The 22,563-nt window shown below is 44.3% G+C and overlaps 1 protein-coding gene across 2 annotated transcripts in view; it reads left to right on the forward strand.

Annotated features, from left to right (window-relative positions):
• LOC121575213 (SLIT-ROBO Rho GTPase-activating protein 3) overlaps nucleotides 1-22,563 on the forward strand; it is a 112,140-nt gene that overhangs the window by 63,913 nt on the left and 25,664 nt on the right. For both annotated transcript variants that reach the window (XM_041888172.2, XM_041888173.2), the window contains exons 4-11: nucleotides 1,656-1,718; nucleotides 9,563-9,748; nucleotides 11,807-11,935; nucleotides 14,589-14,810; nucleotides 15,243-15,344; nucleotides 17,612-17,809; nucleotides 18,577-18,661; nucleotides 22,309-22,336. In XM_041888172.2, coding sequence (XP_041744106.2) covers nucleotides 1,656-1,718; nucleotides 9,563-9,748; nucleotides 11,807-11,935; nucleotides 14,589-14,810; nucleotides 15,243-15,344; nucleotides 17,612-17,809; nucleotides 18,577-18,661; nucleotides 22,309-22,336 — 1,013 coding nt within the window. The remainder of the gene's footprint in view (nucleotides 1-1,655; nucleotides 1,719-9,562; nucleotides 9,749-11,806; nucleotides 11,936-14,588; nucleotides 14,811-15,242; nucleotides 15,345-17,611; nucleotides 17,810-18,576; nucleotides 18,662-22,308; nucleotides 22,337-22,563) is intronic.

Here is a 22,563-nt window from a genome sequence, read left to right on the forward strand (position 1 = left end):
CTGTGTGTGTGTGTGTGTGTGTGTGTGTGTGTGTGTGTGTGTGTGTGTGCGCGCGCGTGCGTGCGTGCATGTGTGTGCATGTTTAGAGAATAGCCCTGGTGCTTGGCTCTGTGCTATAGAGTCAGAGTGTAGCAGTGCTGCTGGCTCTATCGATCCCACAGTATTACCCTCCATTATGATTTATGTCCAGGGAGGGCCACCATAGCAAGCAGAACCATAAATCCTAGCAGACATGGAGGTATAGGGACCATATATCAGATTCAGTATACACAGAGCTAGGGCCTGGAACAGTAGGGACTCTTAGACAGCGTAGGCTTTGGGTACACTGTGGGAGTGTGAAACGTCCTTTATGTGTGTGTGGGTAGTATGAAAGATACTGTTAACAGTGAGATAGAGTTTGAGAGAGTAATTACTCAAGGTATGTGTTCTAGAAAAAACTTTTGTGAAAAGGTTAGTCAGAGTTGTACTTCTGTGAAGTTAGTAAAGGTGTTATTTCCTTTGTGTCCCTACTTCATTTTCTGTGAAAACACAGTAATGTGTTGTGTGGGTGGATTCACACACCCATGTAGTCTCAATCTAGGAACAGTTTGCTTTCTGTGGCGCGTACCGCTGTGCTAGCAAGTACTTTCTCTCACTGAGCTCCCACAATACCAGGTGTGTTCCCCACTCTCGTCATCACTAGATAGGTTGTGTGGGATGGGTGTAAATACTGCAGTGTATTTGTCATCTGTAAAACACATTACTCATAGTCCTCCTCCATCTTGAAGGCTGATAGGAAAACTGAATGTCACTGAAAAGTCAAGCTTCCATCAGTTACAGCTTCTTTCTCAAGGCTCCTTTTGAAAAACAACACCGTACATGACATGACAAAATGACAATCTGGACATTGGTTGACAACAGGGAAAAGATGAAACGGCTGATTGTGCCTTTTCTCAGTTTGAGTCATTACTGATATTATCTACTTAAGAAATTGAAAGACATCCATGAACTGCATGATTGTGTGTGACCACATCATATAGGCTAGTAAGTGGTAACACTATAAATGCTGATGTTGATGGTTCAGCCGTTTTGGGAGGGTGTTGTCCCAATGCACTCGGTGCAGATCAGAGGTGGCAGGTAATAAGGAGAGGGATGTGACATTTACCCACCAAGCACCACAACTAAACAGCAGCTTTAACAGTCAGCAGCACAACATCTGTAGCTTAACATAGCCCACATGTAAAAATCACAGGAAGAGGCAGTGCGGGGTGGAACATGAAACCACACGTACTCCAGCCCTCTTCAGTCAGAGAGGGAGAGAGGCCAGATGGGAAGTTCATTCACTAGTCTAGTGGTTGATTGTGTTCCACTGGCTGGTCTGGCAGGCAGTCTCTCTTTTAGAATAATATATGTTTCTGTCCATCCATCACATGTATGTTTATACTGTTGGTCACTGCACTGTATGTGCACCTTCTTAAACTGCTGTCAAGATTCAAACAATCCAGACAGTCTCATCACCACCAACACACTGAAAAACCATTGCCTGTCAGTTTGTTGATACAGGATATTCATCACTATTTTGGCTATTTGTTGATGCACTGTATCCACTTGGATCATAGAAGTGAATTGATTGATGTGCATTGTCCCTAACTGCTTTCCAACACCTTGTTTTTCAGAGCAAGGACATTGGGATTCAGATGCACGAGGAGCTGGTGAAAGTGACAAACGAACTCTACACTGTGAGTACAACAAAACCCATCTTCTCCTCCCCTGTCAGAATCGATTCCATCTCTCCTCTTGTTGCATCTCTTCATCCAGACACAACCAGTATCAGGGCCTCTCTCTCTCTCTCTCTCTCTCTCTCTCTCTCTCTCTCTCTCTCTCTCTCTCTCTCTCTCTCTCTCTCTCTCTCTCTCTCTCTCTCTCTCTCTCTCTCTCTCTCTCTCTCTCTCTCTCTCTCTCTCTCTCTCTCTCTCTCTTCTTTTTATAACCCCCTCTCTCTCTTTCTCTCTCCAACTGCAGTGTTGAGCTCAGATGTAGAGGATGATAAGGAGGAGGAGGTGGGCGATTGTTATGATGATAGAATGGAACGTTGCATTTCTCTCCAAGTGGGCCAGTTGCAGGCTGCAGCTCAAATCACTTCCACATTGCAGGATGTTCTGGTGCCAGTGGCTGGGCCCACGGTAACAGGAATGCAAAACACCATTCGCTCAACCATCGGGTCTACTGTATCTATGTGTCCGTCAGGGCTTCTCTCTATGCCTTATTAACTCTTCTGTAAACTTTCCTTTGTGACCAGGGAGAAATGAAGGGCACACTGTGTGACACTGTGCTTATGCCCCACTGTCGCGTTGTGAAGCTCATACTAAAGGAGACACTGTGCCCATGTCTGGAGAATCTCCAGGCAACTTCAGCAGTCCTCTAGCTCCCCCAAGGAGAGCAGACTTCGATGACTTATTCATCTGATGTCACGAGTGACAGGCTATCAAAGGACATGGCTGGCACAGATGCCGTCTCTCTCTGATCAGGCCATCTGTCCACCACGACACTGTAAAAAGGGGTTATAGGGAGTTAGAATAGAGGTTCTATCGCCTTTTAAAGAGAAAGATCATCAACCCAGTGTTGTGCTGCATTAAAGGCAAGGACATGCTCACGGCTCATCAGCAGCACCTCTGTCTGCCCTCGAGTCTGCCAGGCTTTCTCCACCAGGTTCATGAATGAGACAGAGATTGTTTTTCCTCTTAAGCGGCTGGTGTCCTAAACCCTACCCTGTGTGGGGTACGGCCCAGGGGGCTCGCTCCAGCAGCAGTGTGCATTTCAAGGTCACAGCCAGAGGAGTCCAAATGCATCAGGGTGCAGACAAGATAATTATTCTGCTGCTCCACCTGCTCTTCAACAGCTAGGGCCAGCCATGGCTTGGTTAAATATGTGGGCTGCTATCAGATTGAATGGCCAGGATAATGTTTTATGATAATGGAGAGAGGCTCTTAAATTGTCCCTCTCTTCTTCAAGCCCCATTTGCCTCCTGTGGTGCCCCATTTCATTTTTGCCCCATCTCAAAAATCGAACTAATCAGAATCAGAAACCCACAGCAGTGACTTTTTTTCCAGAAAGACTCTGATGGTGATGATAATGATGATTGAGGATTGTTATAATTATTCATTGAATAAAATGGCAGTTAAAAAACACGGGAACAGTTGAAGCTTTTAGCTCACTGGTAATCAGATGACAGATCTTATGGACTGCAAACAACAATGCATTTTGCCAGAGGTAGAATTGCAGAAATCCCTTGTGAATCCCTTTCACATTCACTAACACAGAGGGGAGATATTTAAGTGTGTTGGGCTGAAGTCATTGTTCAAACATTATTTAAAGTATCTGCTGCTGGTGCTACTGAGACAGCTATTGATTTGATGGCGTGATGCTTGATGCCTGTGGCTTGAATTATATGTAGTGAACCTGAAATTAGAAATGAGAGCGAAGACCAGCAATTTCTTCAGTGGATCACAGAATCAATTATTCACCTGGCTGCTCTGATCCATTTAATCAACATAAATATATATTTAAAGTTATTTGAATTATCCTGACAGTACAGGAGCAAAAAGTCCTGTTGCATTTCAGATGGTTCATTTGTTATTAATCTCTGCCACACTAGAGGCTGTTTGTTTAATGAATGCAGAAGCACGCTGCCCTGGTATTAAGTTTGTTGCAATAAATTATGGAAATTATGGAGATGTTCTGCTCTCTGTAATGATGGAGATGTTCTGCTCTCTGTTTCCACCCTGGGTCTGAGATGGGCAGTACAGTCTGATACTGACTGTCCCGGTGAAGTGACTCACAACAGGTCTGGTTTCTCCATCTCTCTCCAGTTTCATTCTGGGGTGCTCCTCTGACTGTCATTGTAATTGTGTTAGCCATAATGGCCATGTTTATTTTGACAGGTCTTTTGGCACAACACGTTCATATTTTTCCAATTGACAAACTACAGGAAACCAATTTGGTTTGAATACACAGGCTCATAGAACACAGAATCAAATATCAAAGTGGCATATTTGACACAACATATTAGGTTGGGTTGGTTGAGGTCTCAGCATTAATATCAATGCTGCAACCACGGTTCACTTTAAGTGGAAATCACGTCTGTCTGTATTGCCACAATGAAATATGTTCATTGTAGCTTTCGTCAGTGCAGAAACAGAGAACAGCCTCAGGTTATTGTTTCAGTGGAGACAGTAACCACATGCACACACCTCCCGGAAGGTAGACCCTGCCTCACCTCAATGTTCTGCAAATTACTTTCTGTCTTTTGCTGCAGGTCTTTTAGTTGTGCTGCTCAAAGTTCCCTGGAAACCCTGTTTTCTTTTCACGCTGTTGGATAAATGGGTTGCCAGCCTAGGGAGATGCACACTGCTAGCCCTAGTTTCCCCAAACACTGAAGTGACTTCTTTGTACTGTGTGCTCTGTCATATACTAGAATAGACAAGAGTTTGTTTTTGCTTTACGTTTTTTCTTTGAAGTGTTTGCCTTTCAGATGTTTGTCAGGTTTTTTTTACTCTCCTAAGACTTGTAGCGCCTTGTGCAGTGGAGTTCTGTTAATGAAAGCAACTGGCTGGATGATAAAAATAAGCTGTTTTTCAGACTAAGAAACCTTAATATCATACAGTAGCAGTCAACTGGAAATAGTCGAGGTTCCGGTTGACGTAACCCTAACCCATGTTCTTATAACCTTCTTTTTCCAGATTAAAGGGAGTCATACCATCCGGTCAGATGATACTATACAAAGTGAGCATTTACTACAGGAAGAGAACAAGCTAGCGTTAATGTCAGGCTCTCAGTCTGTCTAACATCTAGTTCTAGTACTGGGTCTTGCTCACTGCCGAGTTACACGCCCAGGAGGCGTTTTAAGACGCTGCACACATCTGTGCTGTACTTTACAAGGCTGCTCAATGAGCTGCTAAGACCTCCTGAGGCCAGACCACATAATAGTGGGCCTAACCCTCAGACAGACAGACAGACAGCAGAGTGGGTCTAACCCTCACAGACAGACAGCAGAGTGGGTCTAACATTTAGACAGACAGAAAGACAGCCGAATGGGTTTACATCTCAGACAGAATGACAGCAGAGTGGGTCTAACCCACAGACAGCAGAGTGGATCTAACCCACAGACAGACAGACAGACAGACAGACAGACAGACAGACAGACAGACAGACAGACAGACAGACAGCACAGAACGGTGGGTCAGAAGGGAGGAGGGGTGTATCTCTTTGTTAACAAAAGCTGGTGCGCGATCTCTAATGTTAAGGAAGTCTCTGGTTTTTGCTCGCTTGAGTTACCTCATGATAAGCTGCATACTATAATATTTACCAAGAGTATTCATCTATATTTTTTGTAGCTGTCTATTTACCATCACCCGATGCTGGCACCAAGACCGCACTCAACGAGTTGTATAGGGCCATAAACAAACAAGAAAATACTTGTTGCCGGTGATTTTAATGCATTTTTACCAGCATGTCACCTGTGCAACTAGAGGTGACAAAACTTTAAATCGCTTTTACTCCACACACAGCAACGCGGTCAAGGCCCTCTCTCTCCCTCCCTTTGACAAATCAGACCATAACTCTATCCCCCTGCTTTCTGCTTACAAGCAAAAACTCAAACAGGAAGTACCAGTACTGCGCTCAACACAGAAGTGGTCTGATGAAGCGGATGCTAAGCTACAAGACTGTTTAGCTAGCACGGACTGGATTATGTTCTGGGATTCATCCGAAAACATTGAGGAGTGTACCACATCAGTCACCGGCTTCATTAATAAGTGCATCGATGATGTCGTCCCCACAGTGACCGTACGTACAGTTGAAGTCGGAAGTTTACATACACTTAGGTTGGAGTCATTAAAACTCGTTTTTCAACCACAAATTTCTTGTTAACAAACTATAGTTTTGGCAAGTTGGTTAGGACATCTACTTTGTGCATGACACAAGTAATTTTTCCAATAATTGTTTACAGACAGATTATTTCACTTATAATTCACTGTATCACAATTCCAGTGGGTCAGAAGTTTACATACACTAAGTTGACTGTGCCTTTAAACAGCTTGGAAAATTCCAGAAAATGATGTCATGGCTTTAGAAGCTTCTGATAGGCTAATTGACATCATTTGAGTCAATTGGAGGTGTACCTGTGGATGTATTTCAAGGCCTACCTTCAAACTCAGTGCCTCTTTGCTTGACATCAAAAGAAATCAGCCAAGAAAAAAACTATTGTAGACCTCCACAAGTCTGGTTGTGGAAACAGGTACAACTGGAGGAAACAGGTACAAAAGTATCTATATCGACAGTAAAACAAGTCCTATATGGACATAACCTGAAAGGCCGCTCAGCAAGGAAGAAGCCACTGCTCCAAAACTGCCATAAAAAAGCCAGACTACGGTTTGCAACTGCACATGGGGACAAAGATTGTACTTTTTGGAGAAATGTCCTCTGGTCTGATGAAACAAAAATAGAACTGTTTGGCCATAATGACCATCGTTATGTTTGGAGGAAAAAGGGGGTAGCTTGCAAGCAGAAGAACACCATCCCAACCGTGAAGCACGGGGGTGGCAGCATCATGCTGTGGGGGTGCTTTGCTGCAGGAGGGACTGATGCACTTCACAAATTAGATGGCATCATGAGGAAGGAAATTATGTGGATATATTGAAGCAACATCTCAAGACAACGGTCAGGAAGTTAAAGCTTGGTCGCAAATGGGTCTTCCAAATGGACAATGACACCAAGCATACTTCCAAAGTTGTGGCAAAATGGCTTAAGGACAACAAAGACAATCCTATAGAAAATTTGTGGGCAGAACTGAAAAAGCGTGTGCGAGCAAGGAAGCCTACAAACCTGACTCAGTTACACCAGCTCTGTCAGGATGAATGGGCCAAAATTCACCCAACATATTGTGGGAAGCTTGTGGAAGGCTAGCTGAAATGTTTGACCCAAGTTAAATAATTTAAAGGCAATGCTACCAAATACTAATTGAGTGTATGTAAACTTCTGACCCACTGGGAATGTGATGAAAGAAATAAAAGCTGAAATAAATCATTCTCTCTACAATTATTCTGACATTTCACATTCTTAAAATAAAGTGGTGATCCTAACTGACCTAAGACAGGGAATTTTTTACTAGGATTAAATGTCAGGAATTGTGAAAAACTGAGTTTAAATGTATTGGGCTAAGGTGTATGTAAACTTCTGACTTCAACGGTACATACCCCAACCAGAAGCCATGAACTACAGGCAACATCTGCAGTGATCTAAAGGCTAGAGCTGCCACTTTCAAGGACCGAGACAATAGTCCGGACGCTTATAATAAATCCCGCTATGACCTCCAACTAGCCATCAAACAGGCAAAGCGTCAATATAGGACTAAGATCGAATCCTACTATGCCGGTTCTGACACTCGACGGATGTGGCAGGGCTTGCAAACTATCATGGATTACAAAGGTAAACCCAGCCGCGAGCTGCCCAGCAACGCGAGCCTACCAGACAAGCTAAATGCCTTCTATGCTCGCTTCGAGGCAAGCAACACTGAACCATGCATGAGAGCAACAGCTGTTCCAGACGACTGTGTGATCTCGCTCTTCATAGCCATTGTGAGTAAGACCTTTAAACAGGTTAACATTAGCAAGGCCACGGGGCCAGACGGAATACCAGGATGCATACTCAGAGCATGCGCTGACCGAACACCTCCCTCTGCAACTGGATCCTGGACTTCCTGACGGACCGCCCCCAGGCGGTGAGGGTAGGCAACAACACATCTGCCACCATCAACACTGGGGACCCTCAGGGGTATGTGCTTAGTCCCCTCCTGTACTCCCTGTTCCCCCACGACTTTGTGGCCGTGCCACAACTTCAACACCATCATCAAGTTTGCTGACGACACAAAGATGGTAGGACTGATCACCGACAATGATGAGACAGCCTATAGGAAGGAGGTCAGAGACCTGGCAGTTTAGTACCAGGACAACAACCTCTCCCTCAATGTCAGCAAGACAAAGGAGCTGATTGTGGACTACAGTAAGCGGAGGGGCAAGCGCGCCCCCATCCACATCGATGGGGCTGTAGTGGAGTGGGTCAAGAGCTTCTAGTTCCTTGGTGTCCACATCACTAAGGAATTAACATGGTCCACACACACCCACACAGTTGTGAAGAGGGCAAGACAGCGCCTCTTCCCCCTCAGGAGATTGAAAAGATTTGGCATGGGCCCTCAGATCATCAAAAAGTTTTACAGCTGCACCATTGCGAGCACAATAATTTAGCTAGGACTGTCTGGGAGTGGTCTGAGAGCGGGACCTAATTAGTTTAGACTAATGGGAGGGATATGTAACCTTAAAACTAGCTGTTATTGGTAGAGGTTTTAAACTCTTTTTATTATTGGTCAATTAACTTATACCGCCTGGTGATGTCGCCAGGCAGGCCAAAACTCCACCCATGCAAAACTAACTGAAATTTCAGGCAGTCTTTTTAAACAGCTCTTACACTAAAATGGTATTATTATAATTTTCACAATTTCACAGTATTATTCCAACCTGTATTATTCTAAAACATGGAAAATCACGCTTTTAAGTGCAATGCCCCTTTAACAAACAGATTTAAGATTAGTCTATGTATTCAACTAGACAAGTTGTATTACCAGTGTTTTTGGTGGAAAGGGCTTTACTGTACATCCCATCCATTACAGTTATTTGTTTTGATTTGTGACAGAGGGAATAATGACTGTCGGACTGCAGAGAGAACACAGTAGGGAGGGGAAAGGCAGAGAGATCACAGTAGGGAGGGGAAAGGCAGAGTGCACAATGGTGTCACTATGCCACACAAATGGCATGAAATGAACAAGCATTAGGTGATGAACAGTTATCCTGATTTACAAAGCCAGATCCAGGGGGAGAAGGGGGAGGAGAGGGGGTGTGGATGTGTCAAGTCTGGCCCAGATGAGATGAGCTATAGTACCATACACAGCCCTGGGCTCCCTGATTCAATCAGCCCTCCATTGAAAACATCAACTGACTGTGTGTACGCTCACTGAGCTTAGGCCAACAAAGGAGCAAATAACAGTTTCCATATGTGTCAAAGTTGAAGAGAGTATATTATGCAGTTTCTCATTAAGTCGTTGGATCTCTGGATGCAGACTGGTCTGTGGATGTGAGATAAAGGAGCTGTGATGTTCTGTGCTTTGCCTGGCCCTGTTATGCATATTCATGGCCAGCTGTGGTCCTGATGAGAATACTGATGTGATCCTGTTCCCTGTCCTTGTCACTGGGCTGAGCCCCTGCCACCATGGATGAAACACAAGCCCCTCATGCAGTATTTTATGAAACAGACCCAGTCACACTGCAAGTCATTATTTCAAAGGGAAATAGTTCAAAAGGTGTAACATTTTTTGTTAGTTAGGGCACAGATTATAATGAAACGTGTCAAACTAGGTGTCACCTCAGATCACCCATTTACTTGCTCTGTCTACTGTTGTGAAGTCTATGAATCCTATGTCCAGTTATTGTTGCAACTTCCTCATCCTTCCTCTGTGCTGCTCCTGCTCCTCCAGGTGATGAAGACCTACCACATGTACCACACGGAGAGCATCAGCGCCGAGAGCAAGTTGAAGGATGCTGAGAAGCAGGAGGAGAAGCAGTTCAGTAAGTCTGGAGACCTCAATGTCAACCTGCTGCGCCACGAGGACCGGCCCCAGAGACGCAGCTCCGTCAGGAAGATCGAGAAGATGAAGGAGAAGGTGAGAGTGACACCAAGGCTTGTAGGGCTGTCCCCGACAAAAACAAATATTGGCCGACCAGTCGATTGGTCGACATTATTAAACGTGTATTTTTCAATATATAGACCCACCCTATGTTTGAATAAAATCGACTATATGTAGGCTACTGAGCATGTCTGATGCTTTAAGCACTGCGATTAAAAATAAAGACACACAAAGGGAGCCAGAGATCAATATAGCCTGACCAGAAGAAAAAAACCTGCTCCCGACCCTCTTCCTCCTGCTGTCCGCTGCTGCTGGCCTTCGCAGATTCTGCCTTTAAGCTCCTGAAGTTGCCGGTAATAGGTTACACCAGCGGTCGGCAACCTTTTCCATTTGGAGTGCCAAGTTATCGTAACATTTCTACTGATCTGCGTGCCAGTTATTATATTTTCATAGGCACATTTCGTGGAACAGTTTCATTTAATTTATAATAATATCTCAAATCAAATCAAATTGTATTGGTCACATACACATATTTAGCAGATGTTATTGCGGGTGTTGTGAAATGCTTGTGTTCCTAGCTCCAACAGTGCAGTAGTATCTAACAAAGTATCTAACAATTCACAACAATACACACAAAATCTATGTCGTGGTTAATCAAACCTCTATCTAAATGAAAATCATACAAATCTAAAAGTAACTTCTATTGCCATTGCCAATATGTAAAAATAGCCTATATAAAGCCAACAAATAAAAACATTGCAGCCCGCTGGTAGAAAATATCCAGATAAAAATAAATATCCTATAAATCACATTGGCTACGCATGGCCTGTCTGCAAGGAACTTAAAACATTGTATCAACTATTAACTTGGTCAGCCCGAAACTCGTGCTAGCAAACTTTCAACAATCTATAAAATATTCTGGGCCCTCAGAGTTTCCAGAGACAGTAAGCTCCAGACAAGGGATAGGAGGTAATCAGGTAGGCCTATTTTATGAAGTTTCCACCTGACCAGAGCACTATTTTTTCCCACCTTTCATGCTGAATGGTTATCGAAAAGGAGAGAGCTGGAAAGATTTTTCAAATAGGCTACGTTGAGGAACTATTGTCATTCTCAATGGATGTAACAACAGACTTCGTTTACTTACTGTTTGAGGTGAAGAAAAAATTACCATGAGAAGCTCCACAGTGATGGTGAGTTAAGACAATCAGAAATAGTATCAGATCCCCAAATGGGCACATTTATAGGTATCCATTTGCGCGCAGGCCAGGTAACCTAAGCCTAGTTCTATGCGTAATCAAGTGCGTGTCCTTACTCAAGATTGACAGGAGCACTCCAAACAAAATAAAATGAATAAATTGAGAACTCGTAAATGGAATTAAATAAACCACAATTTGTGTAGCCTAGGTTGTGCGCTCTCCAAACAACGTGTCCACTCCTATAATGACAACATTTAGACTGTAATAACAATATATTGAATGCATTAACAGAAATCACCGTAACCAAACAAACGTAGATTCGAAAAAATTATGGGAATTAACGGTAAATGTACTAGTGGTGATACTGGTGTGCCATCCCCAATGGATTAGTCCACTCAGACAGGCGTGAATCAGACAGGTGTCTCGTGTGCCATCATTTTTGTTATATATATTTGCCACTGCTCGACTAAACAATCGACCAGTCGACTAAATGGGGTCAGCCCTAAAGGCTTGATGACCATAGTATCTCTAACAGCTAGTGCTGTTGGCTGGGACTGCTGCTAGTACTGTACATTGTCAGCCTAGTTACTTCTGTAAGTGGTATTTTGTGCGGCAGCTAGAATCATGCTGGGTCCATTTTAGCTGGCTAAGGCCAGAGGGACCCTCTCAGTATTATGTGAATGAATAGGATAGTAAGGCTGTGTGAGAGTGGGTGCAGGTCCATTGTGTAAGCCGACCACTCTAGAGAGAGAGAGAGAGAGAGAGAGAGAGAGAGTACTCCTATGTTATTGTGCAAGTACCATTTAGCAAACTCAACGTTGCTTAATTCCATTAACTTCTTCCCCCCTCTTTCTCTCTTTCACTCTCTCTCTCTCTCTTTCTTCTCTCCTTCCCCCAGAGACAAGCCAAGTACTCAGAGAACAAGCTGAAGTGCACTAAAGCCCGCAACGACTATTTGTTGAACCTGGCAGCAACGAATGCCGTTGTGGCGAAATACTACATCCACGATGTCGCTGATATGATTGATGTAAGTATGCGATAGGCACACAGTTTTGATTGTATCTCTCAGCAGGATTGTCTAATGTTGGTCTAACATTGGTGGCTACACTAGATATTCTCACCACCTGTTTTAGTGTTCGCAGCCCATTTGCTGTATTGCATTGTTAGGATTCTTCTAGAATATAAATGATGACTTCCTGTCATGGAAATGGATCAGAGTTGACAGTCAGAATGCCTTCCTACTGCTCTTCTCTTCCCCCTGTTCTCCTCTCCTGTCTCTGTCATGCACTCATCTATCTGGGAGTGTTGTGAGGGCTGAGGCTCCTTTAGGGAGCTGTGCTGAGAGATGTGGAGCGGAGCATGTGTGTCTGCCTGTCACTGTCACAGTCACACACCCCACTCTCCTAGGGAGCCAAGCAAAACACACTGATGGTGAAACATGACCCTTGTTGACACATGCACACACTCACACGTGCATAGAAACTCCTCTGGTCCAATGTGCTTCCTACTTCTACAGGGCAGAGAGGAACCACAGCCACAGGAAAACTGGATTTACAGGATAGTGAAGGGAGAATCTCATCAGAATCTATTTAAAACAAAACACTTTCCTCTCTTACTTCATTCTTCAAATCTACAATAACATCAGGGTTTTCACCCTCTTCTGTTGGTCCGTATCTAATACATGTGTTCTGTTGAACAGAATACAACTTCCCCTTCAAAGTATTATTTGGATTATAGAAATAGAAATGGAGAGTTACATGACAGAAAATACCATATCTAGGTGAACCACCATCATAATTCAAAATGCAAAGCCAACACACCCCAGCAGCAAGCCTGCCTGCGAAGTCTGTGATTTCGGTTGGTGAACGAGTTTGCTTTGTAGACCACTACTGGCTAGAGGGAGGAAACCCTAGCCTGGGTCTGGGTGCAGGCTGTGTGCATACAGGCAGCAGTGTGGCCAGTGTGGTTGGCAGGGATCATTCAGCCCCAGGTTACCTGGTGGTTCTTGCAGGGATCATTCAGCCTCGGGTTACCTGGTGGTTCTGGTGACTCTACCACCAGATGTGCCCCCTCCCCCCTCTCTCCCTGGTATTGCCCTAGGCCTGTCTGGCCAGCTCTAAAACTCTCCACTGATCAGGGAGTTGGATACAGAGATCCTGCATATTCAGAGTATGCATATGATGTGATTGAACTTAGAGGCTTGAGGCTGGCTAGATTTTAAACAGTTCTAAACATCAACACAGGGGTCCACCAGACAGGCTTTGTTGGAGCTGATTCCTGTGTCTGGCATGCGAAAGGGGCCATGTCATCCCAAATCCTGCCATCCTGCAGGGAAAGGGATTGTGAGCATGACTCGCTGTGCTGGGTCGTGCCGCCACGAGCTGGGCAGAGGAGAAGGGCCTGTTTGTCATGTCACACAGAAACAGTCACTATCAGCAAGACATCAAAACATACACTACCGTTCAAAAGTTTGGGGTCACTTAGAAATGTCCTTGTTTTCGAAAGAAAAGCATTTTTGTTGTCCATTAAAATAACATCAAATTGATCAGAAATACAGTGTAGACATTGTTAATGTTGTAAATGGCTATTGTAGCTGGAAATGGCTGATTTTTTATGGAATATCTACATAGGCATGCAGAGGCCCATTATCAGCAACCATCAGTCCTGTGTTCCAATGGCACGTTGTGTTTGCTAATCCAAGTTTATCATTTTAAAAGGCTAATTGATCATTAGAAAACCCTTTTGCAATTATGTTAGCACAGCTGAAAACTGTTGTGCTAGTGTACATCCACACTGCAAAAGTCAGCCCTGTCTATTAGAATAAATGGAAATAGAACGCAGATGTCTTTTGCATGTAAATAAACAATGTAATCAGTTCTTCAGTACCATTATTCTGCCTGTCAGCACTCCTGCTACAATCTACTCATGATTGAAGGGCCCTGATGAAATCAAGGCATGGGTCTCATTACAGCCTGCCAGTGTGTTTGTTATGGGATGTGGCTGTTGAAATACAACTCTGTACCATAAAGAGCTCTGTGCTGCCGTATCCTTCCTCATTGTACACTGACCCTGTTATAAAATAAATGCTGCTATGGGGATTTATCGTTGGAGCCGAGTGCAACTTCCTGTGCGTCTATTAAAGAGCGTTTAGTGAATCACAAAGCAGTCTGACTCAGGCCCCTCCAGCCTCTTAACAACCCACTCACCGCTCTGCTCTGCTTGGCTACAGTAATTAGGTTAGTTTATGCAGCTCCATGGTTGAGCTAATAGTCCTAGGTGTCCTGCTGTGCTTGCGCTTCTAATTCGGTCTATTCTATTATTCTATTTCTGCCTGTTAACCTGTAGCAGTGTCTAATTTGGAATTTAGTTCATGTTGAAAGGTCAGGTTAGTAACGTGCTTGTAGGAAATGAGAGGAATCGTTTAACTGAATCGTGGGAATGATAAAGACTGAGTTTATCACATTTACTTTTGTATAATGGATTCAGACTGGTATGTCAGGTTGTTCACAATTAGGGCCAGGAGGTTCTTAGTCATGTGACCTGAGCTAGAAAACTCTGGACCCTTGGTGTAGGCTTACAGTCAGGTCATGTGGTCAAGAAAAATGCCTATATTATATTCTACTCCTATATTCATTATTGTATTATACTATACTATAATGAGTGTGTTTCCTGTATCTCAGTGCTGTGACCTGGGCTACCACGCCAGCCTGGCGCGTACCTTCAGGACCTACCTGTCAGCTGAGTACAACCTGGAGACTAGTCGCCACGAGGGCCTGGACATCATTGAGAACGCCGTGGACAACCTGGACTCCCGCAGTGACAAGCACAAGATCATGGACATGCACAACCAGGTGTTCTGCCCTCCCATGTGCTTCGAGTACCTGCCCCACATGGGGGACGAGGTGAGAGGTGTTAAATGACTGATACATTTGATACATTTATAGATTCATACTATATTGATTGTCATTATTGAAACTGATCCAAGTTACAAGTACAACCAATAGATTTGTTCAACCATGGAAAGTACATTCAAGCCAACAGAAACAATGTTTCTAAGCATGCTTTTTCCAATTCTGTGAGGTACAGAATGGTTTTGTTTTTGTGCCTTCTAACTCGACTCTGGTGCCACTATCCATCTCTCTCACAAACACCCCTAAATACAAGACACCCCATCCAATTCCATTTGAACAAACTCTGACCCACCCATTCACAATAAATCATCACTGATATGGTATTCTGTCACTTTTCTACACAGTAAATGGTATCTTTGCACTAGCACAAGGGAGAAAGATGTTTGTTTTGAAAGTTACCTCTGTCTACGTGTGCCCCCTCAGGTGTGCCAGGTGAGTGCCCAGCAGCCTGTGCAGACTGAGCTACTGATGCGCTACCACCAGCTGCAGTCCCGTCTAGCTACGCTCAAGATCGAGAACGAGGAGGTGAGCGCTCACGATAGCGTCCATCCCCCCAGTGTGTCTGCTGCATCACCCCACTGAGATCGCCCTGTCGCCCCTGTTGCCCAAGTCTCTGAAATGCCAGAACTCAGAACTATAGATACAGCTATCAGCTCTCATCGCAATTTCAATTTAGTGGCCCACACACACTCCCTGGGAGCTGAGAATGGATCTTTAGCTTGTGATATTGAGCTTGTGTGATAACACTAATGGATGCATGTTCCAGGTAGATACAGTACATCGCTGATGATGGTCTATTGTGCGTGGTGAGGAGTGGTCCTTCTCAGTGGGAGCAGCAGGCAACAGGCAGCAGGCCAGGGGCGGTGTGTTCAATAGGGCGATATGGGCGACGCACTGCCAAACGGGAAAAGGAAGGGATTTTTTTTCTAATCAATTATATCACGGCAACAGTAGTTATCAGTGTTGTAATCTAGACGTCTGATCTGCCACAGTGCCACTAAATGTCCAATCAGGCTAAAGTCGTGCTTCAAATGCCCCCCCTTTTGGGGCGATTTCAGTCAGGTTGAAAATCGCCCAGAAGTCTGTCATAGACTCCCATGTAAAATCAATTTTTTTCAAATATCAGAGCTTTCAATACAATCTCTATGGGTTTCTGAGGGCTTGCACTTACGCGCTTTCGTCATACGTAACATATAACCATGAACGTAACTAAGAAAAGAGCGGGTAGCAGCGTCAATCAATTCACTACTTCTATCAAAATGGCTAGGCTTCAGTGCAACTCGATTGTGTCTTTGAAAGAAGTTCCTTTTTGTCGGCGAACAAATGAAGATAAATTGGCAACGAAACAATTAGGACCTCCCAGACCAAATTTAATAATTCAACAGGTTTCTACTAAAGGGGGAAGTCCTACACCCGAGGATTTTCCAAAAATTGGTACGAACGAAAAACCTGGCTAGCAGGCTGCGATGTAGCTAATGCAGTCTTCTGCTACCCCCTGCTTACTCTTTCACCCTGAAGGCGGCACGGCAGACAGCACCGCTTGGACAGCGACTGGTGTGTAACGGACATGCACCATCTTTCAGGAAAGATTAAGAAACATGAGCTGTCAAAGACCCACATGGATAGCTGTTTGAGATTGTCTGCTTTGGGGGAGAGTGAACATTCCCACTCAACTGGATGAGGGATACAGGCTAGCTGTCCGCCGCCACAACGATGAGGTTAGTGTTGATAATCACAAGTTTACTGGAGAACTGAAACTGACAAGGCTGACAAGATAGGACCCTTTTGTCCATTGTTATTGGATAGGAACAGAACTTATAACCAGCTCCTGACCTAAATAGATCTTAGCACAACATTTTACTCAACATATCATATTCCATATTCACTATAACAAATATATTTACTACGACATTAGCAAGAACCGCCACATCCTCAGCCGGCTAATCCAGTGTGTGAAGTTTTGCGGAGTGTTTGAGTTAGCTTTGCGAGGCAAAGATGAAACTGAGGGCTCCACCAACCCTGGTAAGCCAACACTTTTGAGATCAGTCAATAAATGCTTCTGGTATTGACTTATATGCTGCCCCTGTCTTCATGTTGTTGCTGGACATATCTTTTTTAAAATGTGTGTAGGTCACCTAAATCATCAGAAAAATTGCCCCCCCTGAGAATTTTTTCAGGAGCCGCCACTGCAGCAGGCAGCATACACACACAGCTCTCTCTCCCTCTGAGTGGATGCAGGTGCTAATGGAGATGCTAATGACCCTGGCTAGCTAGCTACAGCCTGCCCTGATGGCTACGCCTCGGCTTCATCTCATATCTCCCTGGTTCTCATCATGTCTCATAACGTTTCATATAACTGCCGGGTAATGGACGAGTCGTGCCACTCTGGGAATGAGCCTGATCAATCTCAGTGCTGTATAGAAAGAGCCTGCATCCCTTTTACATACAGCCGGCATTTCATCCAGCCAGGCCAAATGCTCTTCATATTCTTCTGTTATTCTGATGAATGGCTGACTGGCAGGTCGTCTTGTACGCTGCCTAGGAATGAGCCCTGTACCTGCCTTAGGGGGTGAAGGCTGTTAGGTGTCAGACAGCTACAATCAAAGGTCATTCGTTGTTATTGTCTTTGAAATGGGATATGCCAGTGATCACTCACGTTTGACCTTGCAAGTGGCATAGGGTGGTTTTACTTTTGAACCTTGAAGATGTTCAAAAGGACCTGGATCATATGAGGAGGAAATCCTGGTTCTTTTATCATGGTTTGAGTTGTTGAATCTTTGCCTTTGCTGTAGGTGAGGAAGACTCTGGATGCCACCATGCAGATGCTCCAGGACATGCTGACTGTGGAGGACTTTGATGTGTCTGATGCCTTCCAGCATAGCCGCTCCACTGAGTCCATCAAGTCGGTGGCCTCTGAGACCTACATGAGCAAACTGAACGTGGCTAAGAGACGGGCCAACCAGCAGGAGACAGAGGTCTTCTACTTCACTGTGAGTACCTGCCTATTATACATAGCTGTCATACCTGCCTGTTATACATAGCTGTCATACCTGCCTGTTATACATAGCTGTCATACCTGCCTGTTATACATAGCTGTCATACCTGCCTGTTATACATAGCTGTCATACCTGCCTGTTATACATAGCTGTCATACCTGCCTGTTATACATAGCTGTCATACCTGCCTGTTATACATAGCTGTCATACCTGCCTGTTATACATAGCTGTCATACCTGCCTGTTATACATAGCTGTCATACCTGCCTGTTATACATAGCTGTCATACCTGCCTGTTATACATAGCTGTCATACCTGCCTGTTATACATAGCTGTCATACCTGCCTGTTATACATAGCTGTCATACCTGCCTGTTATACATAGCTGTCATACCTGCCTGTTTTGCCCTAAGATATGCAGCCATGTTTGAGGGCAACTGCCTGTTATATCTGTTTCACACTAAAGTGACAGACCTAGCTGTACTACCATAGCCTTTTTCCCTGACTAAAAGGACCTTTAGTGTCAGTTTAGTGCACATCAAAGCCATCAGCGGTCACACTATTCCACAAAACACGTATGCTTTGGAAATCCAATGGAAATTAAATTATCCTTGGAACAGATTGAATTTGTGCCATTCAGAGTGAGACTGACTGTGTTCTCTGGCCTTCGTGGTAGATGGCGGGCGGCTCTGCCTGTTCCAGTCACATCCCATTAACACTGTTCACTCACTGACACCTTCATCTGGTCTGTCTGGGTTTGCAGAAGTTCAAGGAGTTCCTGAACGGCAGCAACCTCATCATTAAACTGCAGGCCAAGCATGACCTCCTGAAGCAGACACTGGGAGAAGGTAAGGGCCCTAAGTCTCTCCACCAATGACGTCATGTCTATAGACATCAATGTTAGTTCGACATGCCTTCTCTTAATGTTCCTATTTCTTCTGGTCACAATGATGTTAATGGCAGGCACCAGGCCTAGTGTGTCAACACCTAGCTTATAATGAGCCAGGGATCCCTGGGAAAGGTGACGGGTCTGTAAAATGGCCGCCCTCAGGGCCAGTAGTGTTGTGGTGCTCTTATCTAATGAGCAGAGCTGAACCAGGCTGAGGAGGGAGGACACCACAGGGACTTGTGTCCCCTCAAGGTGCAGTAGGGGTGAAACAGGGAAGAGGAGTTCAGTTCATATTCAAAGGCGAGGTCTTTAAGTGCATCAAAGGTATCATAAGGAAACACTATAACATCACAATCCCCTCTACTCTCTGCATGTTGTGCTGTAGCCTCTAGGAGGGTCCTGGAGGATTATGGGTAATAGAGACCCCACCCCTCTCACAGAGGCCCCTCCCAGGGGGACCCTTGTCACCTCAGCCATGAGCAGTTTACGCCCAATCAATCAGGCCATCCAAGCACCCAGCAGCACAGGCCTATCTCCGCAGCTGCTGCTGCACCAGGGGTTCACCTAATAGAGAGGGACAGCAGGAGCAACCAGATGGGGCCATGTGTGCGCATAGCCGCGCACACACACACTCACACTCAGTGTTTCCCCTAGGATTCTTTTCAGCAGTGATGGCAAGGGTGGGTGCATTGCTACTAGCATCAGCGCAATGACATACTAGCTGTTCCCATAGACTTCCAGTCATTAAGCAAATGACTATCCATTTAAAAGCGTGTTTCGGCAGAAATATATAAACAATTACATAATATTTTTTGCATAATATAATTTTTATCATAGGTACACTTCAACTGTGAGAGACGGAATCTAAAACAAAAATCCAGAAAATCACATTGTATGATTTTTAAGTAATTCATTTGCATTTTATTGCATGACATAAGTATTTGATACATCAGAAAAGCAGAACTTAATATTTGGTACAGAAACCTTTGTTTGCAATTACAGAGATCATACGTTTCCTGTAGGTCTTAATAATAATATGCCATTTAGCAGACGCTTTTATCCAAAGCGACTTACAGTCATGCGTGCATACATTTTATTTATTTATTTTTATTATTATTTTTGTGTATGGGTGGTCCCGGGGATCGAACCCACTACCTTGGCGTTACAAGCGCCGTGCTCTACCAGCTGAGCTACAGAGGACCAGGTTTGCACACACTGCAGCAGGGATTTTGGCCCACTCCTCCATACAGACCTTCTCCAGATCCTTCAGGTTTCAGGGCTGTCGCTGGGCAATACGGACTTGTATGGGTGTGACATATGGTGGCTGCAGGTACCAAACATGCTTAATTATTGAGGTGATCAATCAGGCCTGCTCATTAAGCGTGTGTGTGTGTGTGTGTACGTGCATGAATGTGTTATTAGTGACCATGGAGAATACCACATGGTGCACACATCAGACATAGCTGTATAGATTACTACAACACTATGTCAACATTGAAACTACTCAACATGGCTGGGATAGCTGCCAACCTGAAAGCATACCCTCCTGGGTTCTAGGTGGAAATCACAGATCTTCATCCATGAATATCTACAGTTAACGCAGGTAGAATTCACAGACAGTTATACAAAATTACACCATTGTGATGATTAATTCCCTATTATTAGGTTATGGAGCTGTAGTTGATGTGTTGGTTTAGAATACTGAAACCTCGAGTTAGCAGCTTTTACATAAAGCATTCGGCTCATTTAGCAAAAGTACTCAGTCACCAATTGACCCTTTGCTAAGCCCCGCCCCATAATTTGGGGCAACCAATTGCAATCGAATTAATAGCAACTGTTGTCAAGACAACACCTCGGACATGCTCACATTTAAATCCGTTGAAAGCCAGTGAGGCTAATACTTTTTTTAATGGCTAAATAATTGAACAGTGCACCAGGAGTACTTGGTGCTGTGATTCCTGAAATGCAGAACCTGTTAATGAAGTATTTTTCAAATCCGAAATTCTACTTTTGTTAGCTTAATTGTTTTCTGGCTCAGCAGGTTAGCTAGCTCTCAGTCTCACTAGCCACTTAATATCACTTGTTTTCTCAACATTTATGTTCATATCATTGCTATCTGCTGTCGACATCAGGATACGATTTGAATGCACTAGTTAGCTCCAAAAGTGGTTATAGCTTTGACTGTATGCTGACAGTGAATTCAGAGCTATTCAGTGGCTAGCTACACAAACCGAATTTTACCAGGTTCCCGTGAAGCAATTGTAATGGAAGTCCACCACAACATATCCAAGAGTTTCCTGATTAGCAAGGGGTAGTCTGTGTTTAATTCCATTGTGTATTAAAAACACAGTTTGAGATCATTGTGAGAGGATTTCACCAGTCGTTTAATGGGGAATTGGGCTTTCCAGGAAAAAGGTTGTCCAAGGTTGCAAAAGTAACCAAAGGGGGTGGGGCTTAGCAAAGGGTTATTTGCTACGGTATTCTTGCAGTTACAATGAGACACTTAAATCCTTATGTTTGGATATGAAATTAAAACAGAATTTGTATAGCCAGCCTGTGCTTTGCCCATGCAGGAGAAAGGGGGTGTAATTTCTGGGTTCATTGAGCTGAGCTAGGCTAGGCTATCACTCACTGGAATGACTGGCAGGAAATGCACTGTTGTTTCTCCACATGAACGCTCCAGAGACCACACTGCTAGTCTCATCTACTGCCAACATTATGCATAGAGAAATGGGTCAGTCATCACTCTCGTCTCTCATTCTAAAGCTGATAGAAAGGGAACAACAGAATGCTGGACTAGTGTACTGTACTTTTTATGCTTGCTGTACACAATGAGGCACATTCAGTCAATGCTCAATTGATTATATTTAAAAGACAAAGGGCCTTTCTCAACCCTAGCAACTAAACTCTATTTATTAACTATTGGCTGTTAAAGCTGTGGTTAGTGGGAGGACCTTTCTGATGCATATGAATAACAGTAATAAGGACTGACTGACTTCTTCATTGCCTAACCTATACTCAATGTCTTGTCTTTACCTAAGGCTAGACTAGCAAGGTTTATTGGTTGTGTGTGTGCGTGTGCGTGTGAGAAAGACAGAGGGAGAACTTGTATTCATGAAAGTGTGTGAGTTTGGGTTGGGTTTAGTGTTTTTGCGTGCACATGTGCTGCTGTGTGTGTACATGTGCTGCTGTGTATGTACATGTGCTGCTGTGTGTGTACATGTGCTGCTGTGTGTGTTGAGATGTGCGCAGGGCTTTGGGACAAAGGGCTCAGTGAGCCAGCGCAGACATCGCTCAGTGTCACCAGTGTGAGATGTACCCCCAGTCCCCCTGCCTTCCGCCTCGCACCCAGAGCCCCTTTTCTTCCCTGAGGGAGTGGGCCTGCCCCCCACAGGGTCCCCTCTGAAGTTTCTATGGTGACAGCTCAATGCCTTTGTCTCAAGGATGCTGTTGTCCCTAGACCATTCAGCTCTCCCTCAATAGCTTTGACTATTCCCATTAAATCCTTCACTGAGCCCTGATAGAGGAGCAGGAGTTAGCCTGCACACTGTGCATGCCATGCACTCATATTCTTAATGACATTTCTCTCTTCTTCTGTGTTTCCAGGAGAAAGGGCTGAATGTGGGACTACGAGGTAAGATGCCTTAAGAAAACTAAACCATTTCAAATCCCCTGCCTTTGACATAACTACTCTCATGGTGCATACAATATAATATATATTATAAGGTTATTTGATTTCAGTGGGTGTCTAATAGAGAGTAAAGGAATAAACTACGGCAGATCATACAGTATGGAGTTCTCAGAGCATCTTGTTCACATACATCCATTGTTTTATACTCCATTAACCTTATTGCCAGGAGT

This window comes from Coregonus clupeaformis, chromosome 10, assembly GCF_020615455.1.
Source record: "Coregonus clupeaformis isolate EN_2021a chromosome 10, ASM2061545v1, whole genome shotgun sequence".
In the NCBI taxonomy this organism is placed as follows: Eukaryota; Metazoa; Chordata; class Actinopteri; order Salmoniformes; family Salmonidae; genus Coregonus; species Coregonus clupeaformis.